This window comes from Amblyomma americanum, chromosome 1 (genome assembly GCF_052857255.1).
Source record: "Amblyomma americanum isolate KBUSLIRL-KWMA chromosome 1, ASM5285725v1, whole genome shotgun sequence".
Lineage (NCBI taxonomy): Eukaryota > Metazoa > Arthropoda > Arachnida > Ixodida > Ixodidae > Amblyomma > Amblyomma americanum.
This window is the reverse complement of record NC_135497.1, coordinates 376,473,731-376,498,035: the sequence shown is the minus strand read 5'-3', so window position 1 is coordinate 376,498,035 and position 24,305 is coordinate 376,473,731. Positions and strand designations below refer to the sequence as shown.

At 46.5% G+C, this 24,305-nt stretch overlaps 3 protein-coding genes across 3 annotated transcripts; 2 read left to right on the top strand and 1 right to left on the bottom strand.

The window, feature by feature from the left end:
• Nucleotides 1–1,534: 1,534 nt before the first annotated feature.
• Nucleotides 1,535–5,973, top strand: LOC144101318 (uncharacterized). Its single transcript, XM_077634424.1, has 4 exons — nucleotides 1,535–2,139; nucleotides 2,759–2,935; nucleotides 3,116–3,305; nucleotides 3,548–5,973. Exons 3-4 carry the CDS (start codon nucleotides 3,276–3,278, stop codon nucleotides 4,598–4,600), a joined length of 1,083 nt encoding a protein of 360 aa, XP_077490550.1. The 5' UTR covers nucleotides 1,535–2,139; nucleotides 2,759–2,935; nucleotides 3,116–3,275; the 3' UTR covers nucleotides 4,601–5,973.
• Nucleotides 5,974–9,134: 3,161 nt separating this feature from the next.
• LOC144115681 (uncharacterized) lies at nucleotides 9,135–11,122 on the top strand. Its single transcript, XM_077650149.1, has one exon. It carries the CDS (start codon nucleotides 9,348–9,350, stop codon nucleotides 10,422–10,424), a length of 1,077 nt encoding a protein of 358 aa, XP_077506275.1. The 5' UTR covers nucleotides 9,135–9,347; the 3' UTR covers nucleotides 10,425–11,122.
• A 5-nt stretch (nucleotides 11,123–11,127) lies between these two features.
• On the bottom strand, nucleotides 11,128–14,602 carry LOC144115682 (uncharacterized). The gene is made up of 3 exons (XM_077650150.1): nucleotides 13,812–14,602; nucleotides 12,930–13,059; nucleotides 11,128–12,856 (listed from the first exon to the last, which is right to left on the bottom strand). The coding sequence occupies exons 1-3, from the start codon at nucleotides 14,237–14,239 to the stop codon at nucleotides 12,704–12,706; spliced, it is 711 nt and encodes a 236-aa protein (XP_077506276.1). The 5' UTR covers nucleotides 14,240–14,602; the 3' UTR covers nucleotides 11,128–12,703.
• Between the last annotated feature and the right edge of the window lie 9,703 nt (nucleotides 14,603–24,305).

Here is a 24,305-nt window from a genome sequence, read left to right as displayed (position 1 = left end):
CGATGTTGTCAACTACTTTTTGTCGCCGAAGCAGACATCTGCCTTCCAAGAATTCCAGAAGCTTGCAGAGGTGAAACCACACAAGCTGTTGCACCCAAGCCAAACAAGGTGGCTATCTCTACAAGTTGTTGTGACACGCTTACTTGAGCAGATGCCTGCCCTGATTTTGTTTTTCAAAAAAGCCGCCACTGACGACCACCTGCTTGCTGCAGAAGCCATTCTGGAAAAACTAATTGACCCGTCAACGAAACTCTACCTCGAGTTCCTTGAGTATGTCCTGCCTTTTTTCGCTAACCTAAATAAAGAAACGCAGTCGGAAGAAACCAGAATCCACTTGCCCCATGAAAAAGTTTCGGCCATGCAGAAATGCATACTTGAATGCTACATCAAGCAGGACTACTTGGAGGCCACAGCGTTGTCCGATGTGCGGTACAAAGACCCAGCCAAGTTCCTGCCATTGGAAGAAATTTACCTTGGAGCAAAGGCAACTGCCGCACTAGCCGGTAACACGCACGGCTTAAACGATAATCAGGTTCACATCTTTCGGCGGCGGTGTTTAGAGTTTTTTTATTGAAGCAGCTCATCAGATCTACCTGCGGTTCCCCTTAAAAAGTGAACAGATGAAAAACCTTCGAGTCATAGACCCGAAAGTGGTCCTGGGAAAGACAGTGCCATCAATCGCGTCGCTTGCGGTCTCCTTTCCTCTGATAGTGAAAGAAAACGAATAAGTGAATGAACTGGACAGGGAATGGCGACTTCTCCGCAACATGGAGCTTAGCGACTACGCTGACTTAACTGCGAGCCAGTTCTGGCACAAAGTGTCTCAAATGAAAAAAGGAGACGGTTCACAAGAGTACCCCCTGCTGTCAAGTTTTATGAAGAACCTTTTGTGCCGTGCCTGCCACACTCCAGCGCCGCTATCGAACGCGTGTTTTCGCAAGTCAACTTGGTGAAAACAAAGCAGAGAAACAGATTGTCAACACAAGCGTTGTGCGGTTTGTTGCACGCAAAAGCAAAAGAAGCCTTGATGGACAGCTGCTGTTACAAGTTCAAGATTACTCCTTCTCATTTGAAGAGGATGAACAAAGATATGTACGATGATTAAGACTTTAAGATTGTGTGCGCGTCTAATTCCTTAATTGTTCGTGTGCCATATAATAATTCTAGAGAGTTAAGAAAGATATATCTTAAAGCGTCAGCATCGACACTGCACGCGCGTTTACGTTATTTCTGAATACAGTATCATTTGCATCGTACGTGTTTTTATGTTATTGAAGAAAGTGCTTCGATCTGTGCAGCTTTTTTTTTTTAAAAGAAAAGCATTCTCCACGTTTGCTAGACCGCTTCGTTTCAACGTGCTGCTCAATTCCAAAACAACATATATATTCTCAGTTTTAAGGAACCATTTTCTGATTTTGTAATTACCCACTCTACGTCTGAATCAGTGCTATATAACATAGCAAGACTACATTCTGTGCACCGTTCTGTGCAGACGCCAGGCAGAAGTCTCTTCGTAAGTGCCCGACTTCAACACACGGCACCCTGCTCATCGAGCGTCGGTTGAGTGGGAACATTCACGCCTTCTCGAGGCTGGCATGGTGGTACCTGACTCCCATGTCAAGTTGGGGAGCCTGGATAGCGCATCTGTGTTTCTATTCTTGGTGCATTTCCTATTTTTCACTATTATGTTATAACGCTGAAGTGGCAGCGCCCATCTAGCCAATTTTTCCCCGTGTGGAGTGCACGTCGTCAAGTATGACAGGGGGTTGTGGCCAGAGACGACATTGACCACGGCGCCGAAGAGCCAATAGGCTCCGTACAATCGTTTGGTCACGATCCTTGCGCCACCTAGCGCCGCTCCAGTGAGTCTGTGGGCCGGCTGAATGGAAGCACCGCCGCCGCGCTCAGCTGCACCGGCTGCACGCTTTCAGTCGCGTTACAACGATGGCAAGCAGTAGTAGTGGCGGTGGCCTCGGCAAAAAAAAAAAATGCGAAAAGAAAAAGCAGTTGTCGGTATTGCTGCGTGAAGGATTGCCATAGCCACGAAGGGCAGTTTGGCATTAAGCTGTACAGATTTCCAGGTAGGCCGTACGAAAGAGATCGACGAAAGAAGTGGATCACGGCAGTGCGGAGAATCAAGTAAGTTCTTTGTCGCATTTAACACCAGTCTTAGCGTCTTTTCAACATAGTATGATTAGCAGTTTCATACCGCGAGTGGTAATTTTAAATGTGAACGCCTCGCCGCGCTCCGGTCGGTGAAGTTTGCGGAAATTTTGTTCGAACCTCGTGCATATGTACCTACGCATACGTGTCATTCTCATCGCGGATATATCGCCGCACTTAACTTTCTAAGGCGTTTGTCCGCGCTGCATTTCTTCGATTGTACTTCTTTAGTCGCGCCTACGTACAAAATTCCTCACATGTATGTACATACTGCACTTGCCTAGGAACGTTCGTACGGCGCACCGGGTTGGGTACGGAAGAAGTTATCGTGCATGCACATTCGCTAGGAGTGCGGTTGGCTCATGTGTCAAAGCTATTTTGGGCCCTGCAAATGGCGAAAAATGTGGCAAACATGATAGAGCGTGCCGGTAGAACTTTTATGCGGTGTGCGCAGACCACTTCTCCGTAGTGTAAACAACTTGTGTTCTGTAAAATTGCAGGTCAATTAGGGAAACATTATGCATGTGTTGTCTGCCTCCGCCCTCTGTGGGTTGAAGATTTTGTGGTGTAAACTATGCTGTGTCGTCTTTTTCAGCCTTGCCGACGGTTCCGAGTGGGTGCCGAATGAGAGGACAAGAATATGCTCTAAGCATTTCGTCAACGGAGAGAAGAGTACGATCGCATCGCATCCAGGGTACTACCCAACCATATTCCCGGATGCATACAGGGTCAGCCACGTCGATGCAACTAAGCAGCTTGCACGATATGAAAGGTATGAAATGTCTTTTAGCAGTGTGAACCACCTATACGAATTCAATATTTGAACTACTGTGTGCAATTCTAAGTTCAAATAGTCTGCAGAATTTGAATGCAGCTGGTAATTTTCATTATGTAAGTTCAGAAGAAGGACCACAAGGAGAATATGAATTTTCGAATGTTTCATATGCTTCAGGTTGCATAAAAGGAGGAGGGCTAGGGCATCGTCTGCCTCAGTAATGCCAAAGCAGGCATCTGCCACTGTTAGCTAAAAAGACACGGCATCAAGCATTGAAGAAGACACCTCTGAAACGGATCCCGTGAATCAAGAGCCATCCAACCTGGAGGTACTTTGCATGGCTGTTGACGCTGCACAAAAAGACAAGGTAAGCAACCGGTATGGGCATGGAACAATGACGCTGCCATTCTTTATTTTGATGCAAAGCCGTCTCGGTGTGCATGTTACATGCAGAGTTTAAGTGTGAAATTTCAGCAGTTTACTGCCTGCTCTCGTTACTGTGAATTAAAGTGTTTAACCTCTAATTTATGTATATGCATCTCACTGCAGTGCAGGTGACATAGCTGTCCAGTTTTATGACTGATACCTGTTTTTTTCTTTTCTACGCAGTCTTGCCAAACCGACGACATTGCAAGATGTTCCGGCACATTTTCGGTGTTCCTGTGTTCGGCACGAGGCAATGAGGCGTGCACTCAAGTCAACCACAAAATTGTTTGCGACGCGGAAGTACAGTGCAAGCCTGCAGTGGTTTCCCGCCAGTCTGGTAGAGACAGCAGGACATCTTGCTTCACAGGATACGACAGTGTCCAAGCATGTGCAGCTGCCATGAAGGATCTGTGCGGCGTGCCCCCCAACATATATGCCCTCCTGCTTAGCATAATGCCCCGTTCTGCTGAGCGAACTTGTGATGTGCCAATAACCGATCGGCTTGTGCCGTTTTTGATGAAGCTTAAGCTTGGGATCACTTATTCATCTCTTGCAGTGCTTTTCTGCGTGTCCAGGAACACAGTCTCTCGTCATGTTAAGAGTGTTCTTAAAACACTTAGCATTGCCACGCAGAAGTGGATATATCGCCCTCCTGATCATGTCATTAGGCAGACAATGCCAAATTGCTTTAAAGTTCACTACCAGGACTGCTCGATGATAATTTATTGTACAGAAGTCCGTACAGAACAACCGTACACTGTACAGCAACAGCGTGTGCTGTATTCACATTACAAAGGAGGATGTACTCTGAAATTCCTTGTTGGAATCACGCCATGTGGTGCAGTCTGCTTCTGCTCAAAGGCATACGGAGGCAGGTGTTCAGATTCCTTTATTACATTGGATTCTGGGTTTCTAGACCTAGTGCAATCAGGCGATGTTGTGATGGCCGATAAGGGGTTTCCGAGTATAAAGGCAGGCCTTGAAGAGGTACGGGCTGTATTAGTGATGCCCCCATTTTTGCAAGGTCTGGACCAATTTTCTGAAAGTGAGGTGCATGAGACGTACCAAATTGCACAGGAGCGAATTCACGTGGAAAGAATTATCCAGCGCATAAAGATGTTCAACATCCTCAACACACGCATACCCACAGAGCTGATTGCAGTGATGAGCGACGTATTTCATGTCTGCTGCGTCTTGGCAAATCTCCAGCCGCCTGTTATAAGCTCCGAACAGTGAGGTTTGAAGTGCTGCACCATCTACAATCAGCAGACCTACGCTATATTCTCATTTCCACACATATTTTTATTCAAACGAAAGGTTAATTACACTCTCGTGGACTTGACAAGGACGGGGAGCAGCCACGTAAAGTAAACGTCCTCCAGTGCTCGCACAGCTGAACATAGGAAGTCATCGTCTTTCTCTACAATGATGGTGATGTTTTGTTGTTCTGAATAAATAAAAAACATTCATTGAGATTACACATATACATTAACAGTTGCACCTGTGTGTAATATCGGTGACTTGCAAGGAGCGTCAATTTGCCATTCTTGTACTTAATGTACGGCACAAATGTAACCTCCTGCTCTACATCAATGATGTCACTGTTCCGTCTTGAAAACGGGCACTTTATCTCTAAAAGGCAAACACCCTTTGCCGTTTCAAAGAGCCCGTCAGGGCTTCCACAAAGCCACGGCTGGGCTGTATGGACCACAAGTCCAGTCTGGAAAAAGAAATAATATTTTTCTGAAGCAAATGAAAATAGAAAAAGTACTGTTCTGAAGCGTATGTCCCACAAGTACACAATTAATACAAATAATGCAAACGCAGACATAAAAGTGCAATGGTCATGTGCAAATATGAAAGCAATGAGGCTACCAAATGTGAAATCACAAATTTTTAAGTCAAGCAGGTTGTACACATGTAGCTTACCTCTAACACATCTGCACAAACTTTCTCCTCAAAGTTCTTGCGTGCCCCTGACTCCATTTTCATGCCTGAAAAGTAACTTTCAGTCAGCCCAACGTGCGATGTTGTGATATTGGAAAACGTACCATATGATGTGGCCTCAGAGCAAAACCCTCGACGATGCAGAATTGTCTTCAAGACGTCTTGAGGAGGCTTCCTTGTTCTCAGTATCATGTGTGCTTGCGAACAAGTTATTCTTAATCTTCTTTCTCTGTGCCACCTGTTATAAATTTTAACAGGATAATTAGGAGATACGTTACATTGCAACTCTCCAAGGTGACATGAACAAGGAGGTGAAGCACCTACCTGTGATTATTAGCCCGCCCCTTTGTCAGTGCACATAGGTGCAGAGCACTTAAGCATTTTATGTTCTTGGCGTAGTACGCTGCCACTTCTGCTGGCATTTCTTCTTCGTACTCCTTTTTTTAATTAATATTTTTGGAAACTTTGCTGTTACCATTAAAGAGTGCAGAGCCTTTTTTGGTTCTTGCAAAAGACTCCTGAGTTTTTCTATTTCTTCTTCAAGTACTACTTTATCTATGATATCTTGCAAGACTTTCTTGCATGCACTTTCATCATTTTCATTTTGTGCTTTCAAAATTCTAGACATTGGACATTGAATTTCAGGGAAGTGCCTTATCAGAAAGCTTGGGTCCAACGGTTTGGGAGGCTCTCCACCACCAACATGTGGATGCTTGTTAGCTGAAAGAAAATATGCAGGTGCATTAGCTGAAATAAAGCTGGGGCATGGTTTGTGAAAACAGACTGAAAAGCACAAGCATTATTGTCTTCTACCACTGCGTAACAAGCAATGAGTTTCTTAACTAATGCCGAAATGTTGGGCAATACGTAATAAAAATAGGTACATTTAACTTCCATTACTTCAGCAGTGAAATGCAATGCTTACCACCAAAAAGTTCTTCAATCGACGCTTTATCGTCCACACGGGCTGAAATCATCCTCCATAGTCGTTCCCTCGTTCTGATCCATCCCCGTTTCTACACCGCCCTCTAGCGATTGCTGCTCCTGGCGAGGATTCGACCTCATTTCATTCTCAGGATTAGATTCGCTATCTTCTCCTCGTATCGACCATGGGTCTCACAAACTAACCACCATACCTGCCTCAACAAAACGCAAGAAATCAAACTCACCCGGCGCAGATCTTCTGTTGTCTGCCGCCCAGAGCCCGGATGATGCGTCCGTTCCACCAGCGTTGGCAGCAGCCGAGGTGGAGTCGCCCCTTGACAGCTCCTCGCTGCTCCGTGTCGGATGGCCTGTGGTTGTCACTGCGATGCCTGGCCTTGAGATGAGACGTGCCGAAGCCTGTCGTGCTGCGCCAGTAGAATTTCAAAAGGTCGTTCGTTTCTTCGAGGATGGTTCACAAACCCTTCCTCTAGTGTCGTTCGGCTTGGAAGATGGACAGGAGGCGAGCTTGTAGATGATGACAGCAGAGCATATATTTACAGCATTTATATACAGAGAGCTAAACTGGAAAAAGCAGAACTGAATTTACAAAAGAACAAGCTTTGCGCTACTTTACTCATCGACCGCGCAGGTTAGAGCCTAAGTAGCATCACGTTACATGCTAAGCATGGAACCCCAGCTCAGACTGGCTTGCATCCGTTTATATGCGCTTTTAAGCACTTGATTAACAAAGGACTAAGGGCGGTCATTTTCAGTGGCCCGCCCTAATCATCAATTCTCCAATCAAAAATAGCATGCGAGATGGGGACAACCCCTTGGGTTGGGCTTAGCCTCGAACCCAGAGTCTTGTTAACAATACAAACTAAATAAACAACAAAAACGCCACCACTCTCTCTCAAGTGAGAGTATCCACAGGCTCTCCCTTCGGAGCTAATCCTTGCCTCAGGCATGCATACCGCCACCCACCATTGGTCCGCGTCGCCCGTCAGCAACAGAGGAGGGGGCGAAAGGGCCCACGATGCTGCCGCGTTACCGACGGCGGGACACAGCTAATAAGCATGAAGGGGTTCGTCTGTCGCTCCGGGAAACCAGATTAAGGGTCGACCCTGTTTTCCCACATTCTTGGCGAGTCTTGCTGTCCGCCATGACAGGTGTCCATCACGGCCCTCCTGGGAATGCGCTTTTGTTCACTAGCGCCTGTCTTCCCACATTCTTGGCGAGTACCGCCTGTCCGCCATGACAGGTGTCCGTCACGGCCTTCCTGGGAATGCGCTTTTGTTCACGAGGCACGGCGGGAAGCTGTGGGTGCCTTCCCGGCGATAGCCCACGTCGTAAGGGGGGGGGGGGGGGGGGGTTCGTGCGTCAAGCGACAATTTTCGTTCCCCGTATGTACTCGGGGGCTCTCGCTTATGGGCTCCGTGCGCTGGTATGGTGGCGCCAGCAGCGCCGCAAACCGGATGGACACCCAGGAAACTTCCGGTCTCCCCGCGAAGCGAGCGAGCGAGCCGCAGGGTCGAGGCGAGTTTTTGTTTTGTGTTTGTAGCACGGCCAAAGTACGGCGCGGTCGCCCTGTTGCATTATGTTTTCGGGTGGAAAAACATCTTCCGTGACCCCATCACGACGTGGACCGTGCTGTTGTGTGCCAGGTTGCAGCTTGCGACCTGGAACCAACCTCCTGTCGCAGGTGCGCACTTTCAGGTTTCCGGCAGACGCCGAGCGTAGAAACGCTTGGATAGCAGCAGTTCGGCGGGACCGATGGATGCCTACGAAAAGCTCCCATGTTTGTTCTGCTCATTTCGTTCAAGGTGAGAACAGATTTATGATGTCTGCTTGTGCCGCAGCTAATTCCTGCACGTCTTATGTGCGCTTTGAGATTGAACGTTGACTGGATTGAACGTTGCGGGTTGGCAATCGTCGCGACCGCATTCGCCTAATCAGCGGCTGCATCTCTAGCAGTAAAAATTTCACCGTGAAGTAAGGAAACACTGTTTTGCGGTTAGTTGTGCGTGCAAGGCGTCGCTTAGCCATTTCCAGGGAAATTAGCCAGCTTGTGACGCTTGCAGTGCAGTTTCGATCATGCAGCAATGCGAGTGTGTGTGATTTACGGGCATATAAAGTCCCGAAGTAACTCAGCTTATGATAAACGGCGTAGTTGAGTGCTCCAGAATAATTTAGACCACCTGAGGGTTTTGAATGTGTACTGAATTTGCACAGCACACGGTCGCTTTCTAGACGCGTGTCGCGTCAATCAAAACTCTGCCGCTATGGCCGGGATCGAACCCAGGTATCCCGGCTTAGTAATCGAGCGCTTAGTTGATGCTTAGTTTATGAGCGGCAGTTTTTGCTGCGATGCGGGCCCAAGCATCTTATTGTTGTAATGCCTAACTCGGTTGGTGTTCTTTTATGCGCATATCTGGCGCGATTGCTCAGGCGTCTGTTGCTAACCTTCTGGTCGTGTGTTCGATCCCGTTCGCTGCATCAACTTTTCTACAGGGACGAAATCCAAAAACGCTGGAGTATCATTCGATGCACTTTTTGTTCTACTATTCTCAGCGGCTGGAGAAATTAATTCGATCGCCTGCAAGTGCTGGTAAAAAGAGTGAAATGCTTCCAACTTGCTTGATTCAATATTTTTGTGCAGTTTCTTACTTACAAATGCAGAACGTAAAGTATGTAATCATACCAAGGAACCCTTAGTGTTTCTTCCTTTTCCTAGAGAAGTCCTGGGCAATATTGCTTTGGTGCATTTCAGCCAATTTTTTTTTGTTTTTTTTTGCATTTGGGAGTGCACATGTGGCTACTAATTTTCAAACATTCTTTTCTTTCTTTAGGTAAACCATCATCTGACCCCACGCATCCCGACTATGTACCCTCCATATTTCCTTATCGTGCCTCGGGAAATGTGGCCCAGAAAATTTCTAGGTTCCAACGCGCTGCTCGAAAGGATGGATTGAAGAAAGCATCCAGACCTGCTGCATGTAATCCTGGGCCAAGTGTGCTTGACTGTGGGCTCAACACGACTGGCGCAGGACAAGACGCGGATGATACTGCACTATCTGCGACTGCAACTGTTTCCGTGGTAGAGAATTGCCACATGGAAACAGAAACTGATCTCAGCATGCAGAATATATCCCATCTTATTGAAGAGAATGGCAGGCTTAAGCAGCGTTTGGCCTCTCTGGAGGAAGAGTGTTCAGCAGCTAAGCAAAAGGCTGGTGAACTTGAAAACAAGCATACAAACCATGCTATTATAACCAAAGAAGTGGTAATGCAGTCAGCCAAAACAGTAAAGTTTTACACAGGGTTTGTATCTACAGCCATGTTCACTGCTTTCCTGCAGTTTGTGCTGTCAGCATGGAAGCCGTCATGTGCCACATGGCTTGATGCAGAAACACAACTCATCATGGTACTCATGAGACTTCGTTTGGGTCTCCTTACCCAAGATTTGTCATGCAGATTTGGCATCTCAAATGCCACTGTCAGTTCATTTTTTCATGCATGGCTTGATGTTCTTGCTGCAAACATGACAAAGTTGATAATCTGGCCTTCCCGACAGACACTTCAAGCTAATCGGCCAGCGGCGTTTCAGGACCCTTTTTTTGATGGTGTAACTGGCATCATTGATTGTACTGAAGTATTCATACAAAGGCCGATATTAATGACAGCAAGGAGCCAGACATATTCTCATTACAAACACCATAATACAGTAAAAATACTAGTTGTAATATCACCTTCAGGAGCAATAACTTTCGTATCAAAAGCATGGGGAGGCAGGACGCCTGACAAGGAGATTACTCTACGCAGTGGTCTCCTAGACAAGGTCAAGGAAGGGGATGTTTTTCTTGTTGACCGAGGATTTAGATGCGGTGAGATGTTTGCTGCACGAGGTGCAACACTTCTCATGCCATCACTGACTAAGAATCGTGCCCAGCTACCTGGTGCTGAGGTCACAACGTCTAGGAAAGTCTCTAGCGTGCGCATCCATGTTGAAAGGGCCATACAAAGATTGAAAGTTTTCAGAATTTTCCAGACTGTGCTGCCTTTGAATTTCGTGAAGAGGACTGGCGACAAGAACCTCGCATCCATAGATAAAGTGGTGGTGGTGTGCTCTGCTTTAGTTAATCTGCAAACCCCTATCATTAAGAATTCTCAGCGCAGAAGTGCTTCATAACTCTCTTCCACGAAAGTGCGGTGCTGTGAGGAAACATGAATACAGACATGCTGTGATGGAACAGCAAATGCTCATGTGTGTGTGACCATACTGACAATCATTGCATATAGTTTCATAGTGTGTACTTATGTTTTCGACTACTTCCAGTGTGTCTGCACTACGTGTACACACACTGTGATAGAACAGCAAGTGCTCATGTGTGTGTGACCATGCTTTTCATTGCATGTATTTATCTTTTCTACTACATCCAATGTGTCTGCACTGTGTGTACACAGTAATTCATGTTGTTGATGTTGCCCACATTGATCTTTTCACATTTGTTTATTCTATCTTCTTGCACTCTCTGCAGTCAATTACTGCATATTGTTTGACTCAGTTTTTAAGTATTTCCTGTTGCTTGTTTTCACATGTTGAGAATTGGGCTTTTGTTTTCTGCTTGTATAGTTATTCTGTCCTCAGAGCAGGTGTTCAAATTTTTACTTGCTGTTTGCTTCTGTATCAGTTTTTTTTATATGTTCCCTGCTTGGGACGTGAAGGCGTACTGTATTTAAAATCTATTATATTTGAGTTTGCACATCCGACAAATGCATCCGACATTAGTCCTTGAAGTGAAAATATTTTGTCAAACAAGCAGTGTTTATCTGCCTTTCGAATGTGATAAAATATAACACTTGGAGTGTTCAGCAAAAAAAAAAAAGCTTGTGCTTAAGTTGAGATGCTGTAAGCTACAGGGTTAGCCTTGAGGTTTCTGCCTACAATTGCTCCACCGTAGCGGCACCTACAGTAACTAAATTACATAATCTAGCGCGAGCGCGACCTGTATGCGAGGCCACCCATTGAACATTGGAAGCGTATAGAGAAGCCTCTGCTGCTCAGATTATGCAACAAACATAGACCGCTAAGAAACAAAGCATCAGTAGGGAACCCACACTGTAACCTTTGAAGGGCAGATTTTTATTCATCCGACAGGATAACAACAGGTTGAGCCGTACAAGACCCTAGCTTCTTGAGAGCTGCCTGAATGGCAACGCTTTCAGCTGTTGTGGAGGACACGACTTCGGTAAAGCGAACAGACCCTGTACACTTCAAAGAGGGAATGTGAAAAGCAGCAGCACTAGCTCCTCTGGCCTTGTCCTTACTCATCAGCAGTCTGCCCATTATGTTGACATGCAGTGCAAATCCATTGTCGAGGTGTGCGTCTAAGTTTTACACACTTGAGGTGAAACGTTGCCTCACAGAGTGAGCATTCCACAATGTGGCCCAACTTGGTGCCTCGGCAGTGACATGTCTTCTTTGCACGTTCGATTTGACTGAAGATGTGCATTGACTGTAGTTCCGGGAATATGTAGGTGAAAAAAAAGTTTGCTGCCTTGAGTTTAGTAGCTGCCCAAAATGTCTCGTCAAAGCTTATGATTTCTTTTGTTAGAGAGGAACCTGTAAATACCACAAAATATGCCTGACACAGCCCAGTTAGAGCCATTTGAGCCTGAATTTGTGTGTAATAGGCATGGTTATGCTTGAGCTGCAAGTCTTCATTCAGATATGCCAGTTTAGTTAAGCCCTTCGTCAGTGAAGCATCTTTCATAGTTGCAGGGCATTTCACTTCTAGTACTGATTTTGGACAGCATGAACAAGACACTAGTGCATCTGGAGATGCTCCAATAAAAGGCATGCTCCTTGCAATAAAAAGACCACAGTCTCGAAGACTGAAGTCCACATGTTTTTGAGACTCCGTTTCTATAAATGCCTGCACAGCTTTCTTCTCTGTTTCGGAGCCCCACCGCAGGTTGGAAACTTGAGGCGTCTTCACGTATCCCATAATCTCCGCAACAAGGTCTGCTGCACCTGTTCTGCATGCTGCGACACGGTGCATTACAGAGGCAGTGATCCTCCCTCGACGTTCTTGTAACCATCTTGGTGACCTTGCTTGGCCTCGAGTAGCTTCCTCAATTTCACTACAGCATGCAGGTGTCAGTTCCACTTTTTTTCCCTCGTCTATGTCGAGGTCTTGGTATATTTCAGCAAGGGGCGGTTTCGCAGAGAGTTGCTTGCATCTGCCCACTCGTACAGGTTCCAGGGCAGCTGTCTCAGGGGCAGAATCTGTGTCCTCGCTGTCAGAGATTGAAGTCAGGATCAAAGTGTTTTGTGCAATTTCCTGAAAAAACAGTATTGGAATTAGTGCCCTATTTGCAATGTCAGTGGATCTGGTTCTTTACAGTTGCACAAACAGTGAGCATTTTTTGTGTGTGTCCTTTCTCTACGTATGTATCAAAATTTATTTAATGAGAAGTCCTTACCTTCACTTGATGAAGAAACCTTGACACTTGCTCATCCGTGAGCACTGGTACTGAGTAGTCTGGTGCCTCGCTGACTTGGGGTGGTGCACGGCCTATTTTGGGCTTAAAAAATTCAATCTCCGAGACTGGTGCTGCCTGTGGAAAGTTCAGTGTCAATTACAATTTTGCTCACAACTCTGTTCATGACAGAATGAAAACAAAGACTTACTGTGCTTCCCTTTGATGCCTCAATCCATTTACATGCAACATCAGTTGGGGACGGGTCATTCAGGCCATACTGCGCAGTTGCCTCAACTCTAAACAAGAGTGCAGCCACGTGTGTGCAGCATTCCCCAAGGCTGAAAAATAAGTAGGAAACATGAGAAATAAAAAGTTCACAAACAACTGTAATTATTGGTGAGAACTGTGGCCCTTGAAAAAGTTTAAATGCCTTGTACAAAAGAATGCTGGAGGGTGAGATTTGACGACTTTTGTCATCCACAAGGCAACTCGATTAGGATGAATGCAACATCATGCAGTCAAGCATCGACAAATGATCTGGCTAACTATGACATGAATATTGTCGCAAAGTAGTGGCTTTAATAAAGCAGACTTGCATGGAGACCAATAACAGCTGCCTGAACAAACGGATTATTGGGCTGAGTTGCGCCCCACGAATGAATAATATGCGCCGGTGATCACAAGCGCTCTCGTCGATCCTCGAAATAGACAGTATGGAAAGTTACAGATAACATGTTACAAATGACAAGTACAATCTAGAACAGCCCAGATGCGGCAGCGTGTCACAAACAAAACGAGATAATTCTGGACAAATCTGCATGCGGCGAGCAAAGCGATAAAGCCGCGCTCGGGCGGCTGTTAGCACAGGAAACAAAGTTTACAATGACGAATTACGGCAGTATGGCAAACATTTCATTACACGCGCATAGTTAGGCGAACAGTAGCGCTTTTCTGCGCTGTAACGGAACTAGTACAGAATTTTCGAAAACGGGAAAGTCTTCATTCTTTGTGGTTTGATTCATAAAAATGAAAAATAAGGCAAGGTAAAGGCTCATGGCATTGTAGCTCTTATTATGATTCGCCTACTTACCCGGCCATGCAAGTGCAATGCGCACTTTCGATGGTTCCATCCTCCTTCACGATGCACCACGCCTTGTAAGACTTCGAAAGCGTTTGGCTGGCTTCCACAGTCGCCGCAATAACAACAACGCCGTCTCCGTGCGCTCCCGCCTTGAAAGATTTCACTTGCTTCACCTTCGCGCATATGAATGCGTTGTACGCATCTTCAAGTTTGTAAGACTTAAACTGTTCGTTCGTGTAAAAACACACGCCTTCCACAAGATACAAATAAATATCTGCTACTGTCACAGGCGGCAGATTTCGTGGGCCCGATGTAAAGGCGAACCGGACAACGTCGTCGTCGAGAGCGTCAGGCAGCTCCTCACCTCTGAACGAAAGTTTCGCGCGGTACCGCACTTGCGCCTCGGTGTCCAGCTTCTTAAAATAATCACTTGACATTATTTTTGTACAAGCGACGCACAATGAACGTAAGCACAGCCTCAAAACACGCACGGATAGTCGGGGTCTCCGTATCGCGCCGCCTGAAAAACACTGCCGGAAGTTCTTCGCCGGAAGTTTAGTGGGAGCAGTCAATGAGCGCCAGAGGCGCGTGTTTGTAAACAGTGAAAAGGCGTATACTGGGGAGCGGTTTCCGCGTGTGCCGGCGTCCTGCTTTCTGCAAAGGTATGCAGCTGGAAAAGAGGGGCGGCCTTACAGTGAGCCAGTTTCTGAAAATCAAGCCCTCCCCTACTGTCGTCTTCTCCAATCGCCATCGTGCCTTCTCAAGTGGGGGGAAAAGAGCGCCCGCTAAAAAAACTAAGGAAACTGGGTGAACAAATTTCAGAGCGTTCGCTCTTTTTAACTCTTTCCTCGCTTTTGCGCCATTGTCGTCGGTGCCGTCGGCACAGCCTTTCGTGCGCACCACGAGTGCAGTACGAGGAAAATACTTCGACCACTAGGCCCCAGTGGCTGCACCGTCACCTATCCTTAGCTCGTTCCTCAGTTTTGCGCCGTTAGGGTAAGGCGTGGACAAGCCCGCCGCCGGGCACCCATGGGTAAAACTGCATTTTCGGGCACCCACTGGTTATTGTTCCCAGCACCTCGCGCACTTCCCAGCAGCTCCCGAATGTGAGGCGGCTGCTCTGACCGGTCGGTATGTCTTGTAGGCGTTGGCTGGGCATGCAGCCCTTGAGCGGCGCGTGACCGCCAAGAACACATTGTTGCCAGCGTCATGAGAAGTACGCGTCCGAGGTTATTTGGCAGAAATTAAGCGTCAGACTCCAGAGGGTGAGCTGTGAACGAGAGTATACCAGTATACGTTAGTGAAGATGCCGCGAAATGAGACGACATTTTTCACTTGAGGTCGCTTAAGTTTTAAACGATGCAAGAGGCAAGTACGAAATCTAAGCCCCACTCCAGGGCTGCCGTTGGTGGCTACTTTGCGCCTAAATGGCTAATTCACGACCCCTTCTGACGATGAAAATTCGGGTTGGCTTCCTGGCTATACTTTCTGGCTACTCTGATCTTCTATTTTCAGCATCTGCTAGCCAATTTTTTTAACTGAACCATCTGTGTCACCGAGGATGGTGCGCATCGACACGCCCCTACGCGTAGCTAGGGTATCTAGGGAGCCTACAGGCGTGCGCAGCGCGACTTTAAAGAAGATGACATCTTCAGAGGGAACATTTTACTAGACCAAGGAACCGTGAGAGAGCGCGCTAGCTGCTTCCAGTTCTTGAGATAAATGGCGATACAAATCCTACAGCGACTTCCAAATGCCTCGTCTCCACTTCGGAAACTGCATGCCATCAATCCTGATGACATATAAAGCGCGAAGAGAATGGAAGAATTATTTCTTCTTTTTCTTCTTCCCGTTGCCATGGCACTTTCTACAGCCGTCATACGTAACGGCAGCGAGTGCTGTTCACCCTGGCTGTTCATAGTGCGGACGCCAACGACGCCGCAAGACCGGTAAAAAGAGCTATAGTAACAGCTAACGCTGTAGAACTAGGGCGTTTGGGGATGCACCCGTCCGCGCAACGCGCTGGGTTACAAAAAAAACGGAGAAAAGCAAGCAGCAAAGCGAAATCAGGTAGAACATCCAACAAAGAGCCGGTGGTACAGTAACATGCGTCTACACTTTTATGCCAAAGCCTGAACTGAAAGCTCCATCTCTGCCTTGCAGTACTATAGCTGTGCATCACGGAGACGGACCGCTGTAAGCCGAAAACAGATTTCGGAGCTAGGTCCCTAATTTTCCGGCGCCGGTTATAACTTCCACCCCAGTGCCAACAAATTCTGAAACAGTGTGCAGATGACTCACCAGAGCGGACGTTCTAAGCGTGCCCTTTCAAATTTCCTTTCTTTATTCTCCGAAACGCCACACATTTTGGAGGGCTGGTCCGCGCTACAAGCATATAAAAACTGGAGATATTGAGTCAAAGGTATCATATCCGCGCTCAGAAGCAGCGGAAAGCGCGTGGCTATGCGGTATAGCCTCTACCTCTCATTCTATGCTTAACACATGCTATTAGGCGATTTGGTTAAACATTGTTTCATGAAAAGGCACCAAAAAAGGAACGGCACCAGGGAGTAAATACACACAGCGCCAACATCTGTGTTTTGCGAGTCTCTCCTCTGTCTGCAGTTCCCTTTTTGGCGCCTTTTCTTTAAAAATTTATGCGGCATTAATAACAAGGAACACTTTCTTTCTTCAGGCATGGGAAAGGGGCCAATATATAGATATGAAACTAAGCCTGTATCTATAATATTTTTAAGCTTTCAAGGTAGTTTTTTTAACGTACAATTCTACCAAGCAGATTTTTTTTCTTCTGGTAGCGTGCTTGATATCGAACGTAACAATGTCTAACCCGAGGAAATTTCCAATACATCTCAGCGACACAGCTGCCAAACTGGGCCCCCAAGTACTTGCGTTCACTGTCGTAACTGTCACGGATTCCTTCACTGCCAAACAAAACAAACTGTATCAAATGATGCCTGAAGTGGCGTGACGATAAAAAGCTCAAACCAACTGCCATTGCACACGCAAATTAAATCTGTGTGCCCGGAACCTACGCAGACGATAGTCGCAATATCTCGTGCCCTCACGAAGGAAAGAACACTGTAGGACCGCAAGTTTTCACTATCCCTTTTCACTACCCTCGCCTCTTTAATTACACCGTGGCAAAAGGCGACAGTTGAAGGGGTACAGAAATTATAGAGGATATTTTCACCCGTTCAAGAGATAAATGAAGTAGAAAATTGTTTTATCTTTTTACTTTACTTTGTGAAAATCTTTTATTCTTAACTGAGCATATTACCTGTAAGTGAGCATACATGCGTGTACGCACCGCTCGGAGAAAAATGAACATACGCATAGGGTGGGTCCTCGACTCTGTTTGATGCAAACTGGCTGGCTGGAAGAGACGCACTGGCTATTGAAACTCCTTAGTCCTGAGGAACTTGATTAGCTAGTAAGCTCACTCGTACGTGGTGCTCAAGGGGAGCTAGGCACTCTTTTTTTCAAGGAGACCTAGCTCAATGGGTTCAGCGTTTCAATACAGATTCGGCGGCCTAGCGGCTGTGTATAGCACGAGTTCCATATACAGGCAGTCCCCTTTATGACTCTCTAGTTCGCAGCCAGCCGAGGCAGGCACATTTCGATGGAGGTAAAATGGAGAAACACCTTCGTACTAAGATTTTGGTGGTCGTTAAAAAACCCCAGGTGGTCGAAACTATTCCACAACCATCGAGAGCAGCGGGCTTCATCTTTCGCAGTGTGGCTTTGGTGCTTAAAAATTAATTAAGCCATTAATCGACAGATCAGGAAACCGGAAGAGTGCTGCGTCAGTATAGCAATTAAGACGGTCCACCAGACTGCTCGGTCAACAGTGTTGCGAATGGTGGGGCACTTGAGGCTGCATCTGCTGACACCGGCAGAGATGCGCTGATGAGCGGCTCCGAGTCCGCTCGCCTCCTTGTGCCCTTCCGGGGCGAAAGTGACGTCGGGGCGCCTCGCCGACAGAGTGTCAGTTCATCGTTGCCACTTAGACGAAGCGAAGAAGCTATACGCCAACGCTGAGCGTTCCGAAAGCAGGGAACGCGAGCGACGCCAACGCATCACGACGTGCCAGGTCATTGATCCCTTCCCCTGACTCGAAGCGAATTCCGCGTAGATTGGCGCCAATCTGCGGCAACGTCCTCCGCGTCAGCGCTAACTGCTGTTGTACCTCGAGGGGCCTCGCGCAGACGAAACTCTGGAAGAACGCCCTGACTGCCTTGTTGGCTCCGACACAATCCTTAAGCGTGTCATTTTTTTTCTATTTTTTTCGCTTAGTTCGTTGACTGTTCCAGTCAGCAGAGCAAGGCACGCTTCACGTTGCAGGCGTCTCGTAATGCACCAATTAGAGCCCGACATGTTGGCCCGAAGAAAGCAGGAAGCAACGGTTAGGTACGCTCTCTCGGGCGGCCGTGTCTTCAGCGCCCAGACATAGCACCAAGGGAAATGCGCCGTCAAAACAGCTTTGGTGGCGTCGTGCTTCACAGACAACGACCACGCACGCTGAAGACTGTCTGTGCACCAGCACTCGTACAATGTTTCTTTGTCGAACGCCTTTTAGACATTACGTTGAACGCCACAAACAGGAATTTCGTTCCAAGCAGGGATCCTTTCCATTGGAATTGGTTTCCGACCGGTTATGTAATAGCGAGTACTCGTATAGATTATCTATAGTGTAAAAAAACGAACACCTTAAGTTGCCATCGACAGCATGTCTCACACTAGTCGGGCACATAAGCATAAAAACCGCTGTGAAAGAGGCTCCAGCTCCCAGCAGCCGCCGCAATCGACGATCGAGCGGCCAAATTGAAAAGGAAACTGACAAATACACTACAAGTAAAAAAAAAAGTTATAGTCATCGCTGATCTCACTTATTCCTTAATTTCCTTTAGACTTTCATCAAGCAGCAGTAAGCTACCAAAAGTAGGAGTGTGTGGAGCTTGTACTGTGAAGGAGGGAGATTAACAGCGATCCGTTCCAAACAAAGTTCTACGTTGCTGAGTTACTAAAAAAAGCAAGAAACTGCGGGCATTTGTTCCAAAGTAGGTCGAAGTATTTAAAAAATTGCTACGGTTAAACTTGTGGCTCGACACTAACAATTCAGTGCGAATCTAACGATGGTGCTCGGTCTGGCCTCGAAGTCGATCACGTTCACACTTTGCTTCACGCAAGACTTCGTTGCCGCTCACGCTTTTGTTCCCGGCCAGGGACAGGAAGCTTCACTTAGTTTCGGGATCGAGTACGTCACTGCACCTGGCAACGGAAGAATTCATGTTTAAAAACAAAAATTCCTGGACATGCAACATTCGTGTTTCATTTTTTTCGTGCACAGTAATTTGTCAAAATGAGCTTGTCTTTCCAGTTAATGCGTTTTCATTCTTTCCCTTTTGCTGTTCTTCACCGACTCGCAGTTTTCTTGCATATTGGACGGCGGGAGCAGGTGCGCCTGCTGCAGCGCTGATTCTGAGACGCTTGCCGAATTGTCAAAGGGCATTCGGAAACAAAGCTTAATATCCCGTTTGGACCTCCACGCACTGGAAGAACTTGGAGAAAGCAAAAAAAATTGCGCCGCTTCAAAATACTGTCCGTTACAGTCAATAGTCAGACTAAAACGCAATGCCAAACAAAATAAATTTGCTAGCTACATGCCATAAAATGCTTCTACACGGACTCCAGGTAGACGTGCCAATAATACCATCATGTCGAATACCTGAACAAACGCATCCTAATTTTCTTTTTTTTTTGCTACAATATTCGGCCACAAGAACACATGGCCGTAACAAGCTTGCCTTCCACTCCAAAATACAAAGCCTTCTCTTCTACACAATCCATCGTAAATGCAACGCCTCCAACCAGTTTATGCGACTGTGCTTTCCTGCATGTGATTCAGGGTTGTGCGCATAACGCGTTACAAGTAACTGATTACTTGTAATAAACTACATTTTCTTCGAATTTTCTAATGCGTTCATTACTTCCTGCAAGGGGTTATGTCCTCAGTAAAACAATTTTTTTTTCAGTAATCCTAGTAATCAGTTACCATTTATTCGGAAAACAAGTTGTAACCACCGGTATAACTTCGAAAACCTGAACTTGGTGGCAAACGCTAGTGCTAGCGTGGAAAACTCCTTCGCGATAGAGAGACAGTGGTCGGGCGGCAGAAAAGCCGCACGCGCGAGGATGTGCGGATATGCAAGCTCGAATGGCTTACATATGACTAGCCTCGCGTTCCGCAGTTCGCATTTCTTCAAGACTGCACAACAGAATGTCACGTTTAGTGAGCTTGAGCTTTGTCGCCTCAGAGTGCTAACCACAACGAAGTGCGGCGCTTTCTTAAGCTACGAGCTGGTGCACAAGGTCTTCGTATACGTTACAACTTCGCTCTTCCCTCCAGCGCGTACACAGAGACTCTTCAGTGTCGCTCCTGATGTTTTCACAGGGAAACAGAAAAAATATCCACAAAAGCTTAGGAAAACAACTGACGGTAAAAATTAACAGCGTAGGAATCGCAACAGTCAACAGAAGAAAGAAGCTGCACCGGCTCATCCTTGTCCTTCTGTGTTTGTCTTCTGATGATAAAAATTTGAACAAAAATAACGTGATAGTAATCGAGTTACGCCATTACTTAGTGTACTCTACTTTTTGGAGGCTGTAATTGACCAATGAAATCAGCTACATTTAAAATGAAGTAACTTCAGATTTAATCGGTACAACGCGTACACGAATAATCTGATTTCCCTGCATGCTATCTTCGCATTAATTTTTTCACTGCGTATCTGAGCGCCGGCAAGTGATTCTGACGCCCTATACAGTTTGCATGCGTAAGTTTTGCATACATTCGCCTAAACACATTGTTTTTGTTTATACAGCTGGCAATATACACGAATTCTATACCATTAGCGAGTGGATGGCAGTTACCGTAATTAAGGTCAACATGAGGTATGAAGGTGGTACAGGCCTACGCCCCTACATACCATGAGGACCATATAGTCGAAAGTTTCTATAAACACGTGGAATCGTCAATGAGCGCAGTAAGTAAAATTCGGCAGACACTTGAAGACTGATTGCGTGTGAGAAGGTGTAAGCCTGCCCGCTCACTTTGTGAACGCAGTCGTGGCGCGCTGCTAACCCGATGCCACGCAAGTTTTCAATTCGACCTCTGCATGGCTCTACGCAGCCGCCGCCGCGAAGCCGCGGCACCCGTTCTGATCTGCGCGCTACCTTCTTGAAGACAGTCGCCACCATACTGCGGTTCGCGCTTCGCTTTTAGGGCATGCCGTGATAGCTGATGGGTTAATGCCCCCTATATGCGCAATTGGTCTTTCTAGTTAACCTTCATAGAGCCCTGGGAGTCCTCATACCACTCCTGGCGCAGTGGTGCAGCTGGTAAGCGGTGCGCCACTGCCCTTGGGTGGCAAGTGCTGCATCCGGTGGGACTTTTGCGATCCCGGTTGCTCTTCCCAAGCAACCTCGCGCGACCAATCATCAATTTAACCGCAGCCTGCAAGGTTGCATGAGGACGCCATCTTTTAAGGGCACCATCGAGCGTCAAGAAACACACACACACACATACATACGGGCTTTCGCTCAATTGCACAAGCAAGGCTTACGCCTTAAAACACAGTACACTGTACTGATGGGCGACGTCAATGCCAAGGTACATGCAAGAAGCAGGCTGGAGACCGGTCAGTGACCGACTGTGGCATAGGCTCCAGAAATAGCAGGAGGTAGTTATTAGTAGAGTTCGCAGAAGAATGAAATAATTTACATGTCATGAATACCTTCGTCCGCCAACGGGAAAATAAGATTTGGACGTGGAAGAGCCCGAATGGCGTGACTAAAAATGAAATCGACTGCTTACTCCGTGCTCACCCTGGCATCGTGCAAGATGTGGAGGTCCTCGACAAATTGCGACGTAGTGCCCATAGGGTGGTGAGGTCTCGAATTAGCCAAGACTTGAAGAGGGAATGGAGTAGGCCATTAAGGAAGAAGTCCATCACCGAGTTAGCGGTAAGAGAGAAAGTAAATAAACTCAGGGTCTCGCTAAAGAACAGGTATTAGGCTTTAACCGAGGACGACTATCTCAGTGTCCAAGCAATGAACGATAATCGCACAGATATCATTACGAGTGCGCAGTAGAAGTAGGCGGCAGGTATAGTTAGATTACCAGTAAGCAGGTTCAGGGTCCTAAACTTAAAAACGCCAAAACATAAAAGCTTCCAATCCCATATATAGAATAGAACTGGTACAGCTATTAAATTGACTCAATTAGCCTAAGATAACCGACATAAGGAAGTATTGTATGGAGATACTCGAGCATGCTGTACAGAACGGAGGTAGCCTAAAATCGGTCACGAAAAAAAAACAGGCATAGGCAAAAATCAGATATGTGCGCGAAGAAACGCGGAGGGCAATGTAATTAGCAATATGGATATGATGTAGCAGAGGAGTTCTACATAGATTTATACAGTAGCCGCAGTAACCAGTAAGGTAGTGAGTGGGGCAGAAGTGCAGAGCAATAAAACATTCAGGCGGTAACTAAGGAGGAAGTAAAGAAAGTCTTAGAAGCAATGCGAAGGGAGAAGGCAACTGGTGAGGACTAAGTAAAAACAGATCTGTTGAAGTATGGTTGCAAGATTGTGCTAGAAAAGCTGGCCACCCTGTACACGCAATGCCTCATGACCTCGAGACTATCGCAAACCTGGAAGAACGCTAACATTACCTTAACCCTTGAGAAAGGGGGCGTCAACGACGTGAAAAATTACAGACCGATCAGCCTGCAAGGTAATTACTAAGTTAATCGATAATATAATCACGACAACCTTAGACTTCAATCAAACAAGCGACCAGGCAGGCTTTCGTAAAGGCTACTCGACAACTGACCATATTCACACTATCAGGTGATAGAGAAATGAGCACAATATAACCAACCCCTATAACAGCCTTCATAGACTACGAGAAATCTTTTGACTTAGTCGAAGCATCAGCAGCCATGCAGGCACTGCGGAACCAGCGTGTAGAAGAGCCATGTTTCAAAATACTGCAAGATATAGTACATAGCGGCTGCATAGCCACGACAGTCCTCCATAAAGTAACAAAATTCATCTAAGGAAGGGTGAAAGGGTGTTAAGCAGGGAGGCACGATCTCTCCGCTGCTACTTATCGCTAATTTACAGCAGGTATTCGGAAACGTGGATATAGGAAACAGTTTGCGATAAGAGTTAATGGACAATACCTTATTAATCTGCGATTCGCTGATGACGCTGTCTTGTTAAGTAACTCAAGGGACGAACTGCAAAGCATGATCACTAAGTTAGAAAGGCAGAGCAGGGTGGTGGATGAAAAAATTAATATGCTGAAAAATAATGTTCAAGAGTCTCGGTAGTGAACAGCAGTTTTCGATTGGAAGCGAGGCGCTGGAAGAGGTGAAGAAATACGTCTACTTAGGGCAGGCAGTGGTCGCAGATTCGGATCACGTTAGTGCAATAACTAGAGGAATAAGAATAGGGTGGAGCGCATATGGCAGGTTCTCTCAGATCATGAATGGCATTTTACCAATATCCCTCAAGAGAAAAGTATACAACAGCTGTATCTTACCGATACTAAGCGGCAGGAAAGTGGAGGCTAACGAAAAGGTTTAAAATTAAACTGCGAACAACACAGCCAGCTATGAAAAGGAAAATGATAAGCGTAACGTTAAGACACAGGATGAGAGCAGAGCATTGGAGAAACACGAGTTAATGACATCCTGGTCGAAATTAATGAATGAATCAGCATTCTTTGTGTCGTGCCGTCTTCTCTTCTGTGGTAGCTTTTTTTGGCTCTCGGCCGCTCTTGGGGAATCAGGAGGGATGGGGGTGTATGTACACAGGCAACTTCTAGTCGGCCGTTTTCACGGCCTTCAGAGGTGAGCGTCGTAATTAAGTCAACCTCTCTAACACTACTCGAAGCAGGCTGCTCTCACTACCGTATGCCGCGTTGGCATTTCGTGCTGAGGAGCTTTATCGTATCTGGTTTGCTAGGGTGCCCATCTCGTGATGTGGTGTGTACTGAATTTTCAGCGGCGTTTTTTTTTTTTTTGGGGGGGGGGGGGGGGCTATTTGGTCCATGTTTTCAATGCGGAATTCTTTTTGTCTTGTCCCTTTTATGTGTTACGCTGAAAACATTCTGCCTTGAAAAAAAAAGTGCTTAATTTTTTGTCTCTTTTGCGAGAAAGATGGGAAGTGCTTATAAGATGGAGATCTCCTCTGCCGTGTTGTTGGCAGTTGGTGCATCTGTTGCAAAAAATTTGTTTGAGATCTCTTGTGACCGAGTGAGCTGCCCCTTAGTGTCAGGCACCGGCGCTGGTGTTTCTCCCGATAACCGACGCCTGCTGCCTGCTTTTCTTTTTGTGCGAACGTAATGCGCAAGTGCTCTGCCGAAATAAATAACAAGAAATGGGCATGGGCCGGGTATGTAATAACGCGAAGG

Coding starts and splice junctions, on each gene's coding strand:
- LOC144101318 (XM_077634424.1), top strand. CDS start 3,276: ATGGCTGTTGACGCTGCACAAAAAGACAAG. Junction 3,306..3,547: donor ACGCTGCACAAAAAGACAAG/GTAAGCAACCGG, acceptor TTTTCTACGCAG/TCTTGCCAAACCGACGACAT.
- LOC144115681 (XM_077650149.1), top strand. CDS start 9,348: ATGGAAACAGAAACTGATCTCAGCATGCAGAATATATCCCATCTTATT.
- LOC144115682 (XM_077650150.1), bottom strand. CDS start 14,239: ATGTCAAGTGATTATTTTAAGAAGCTGGACACCGAGGCGCAAGTGCGG. Junction 13,060..13,811: donor CATTGCACTTGCATGGCCGG/GTAAGTAGGCGA, acceptor CTTATTTTTCAG/CCTTGGGGAATGCTGCACAC. Junction 12,857..12,929: donor AGGCATCAAAGGGAAGCACA/GTAAGTCTTTGT, acceptor AACTTTCCACAG/GCAGCACCAGTCTCGGAGAT.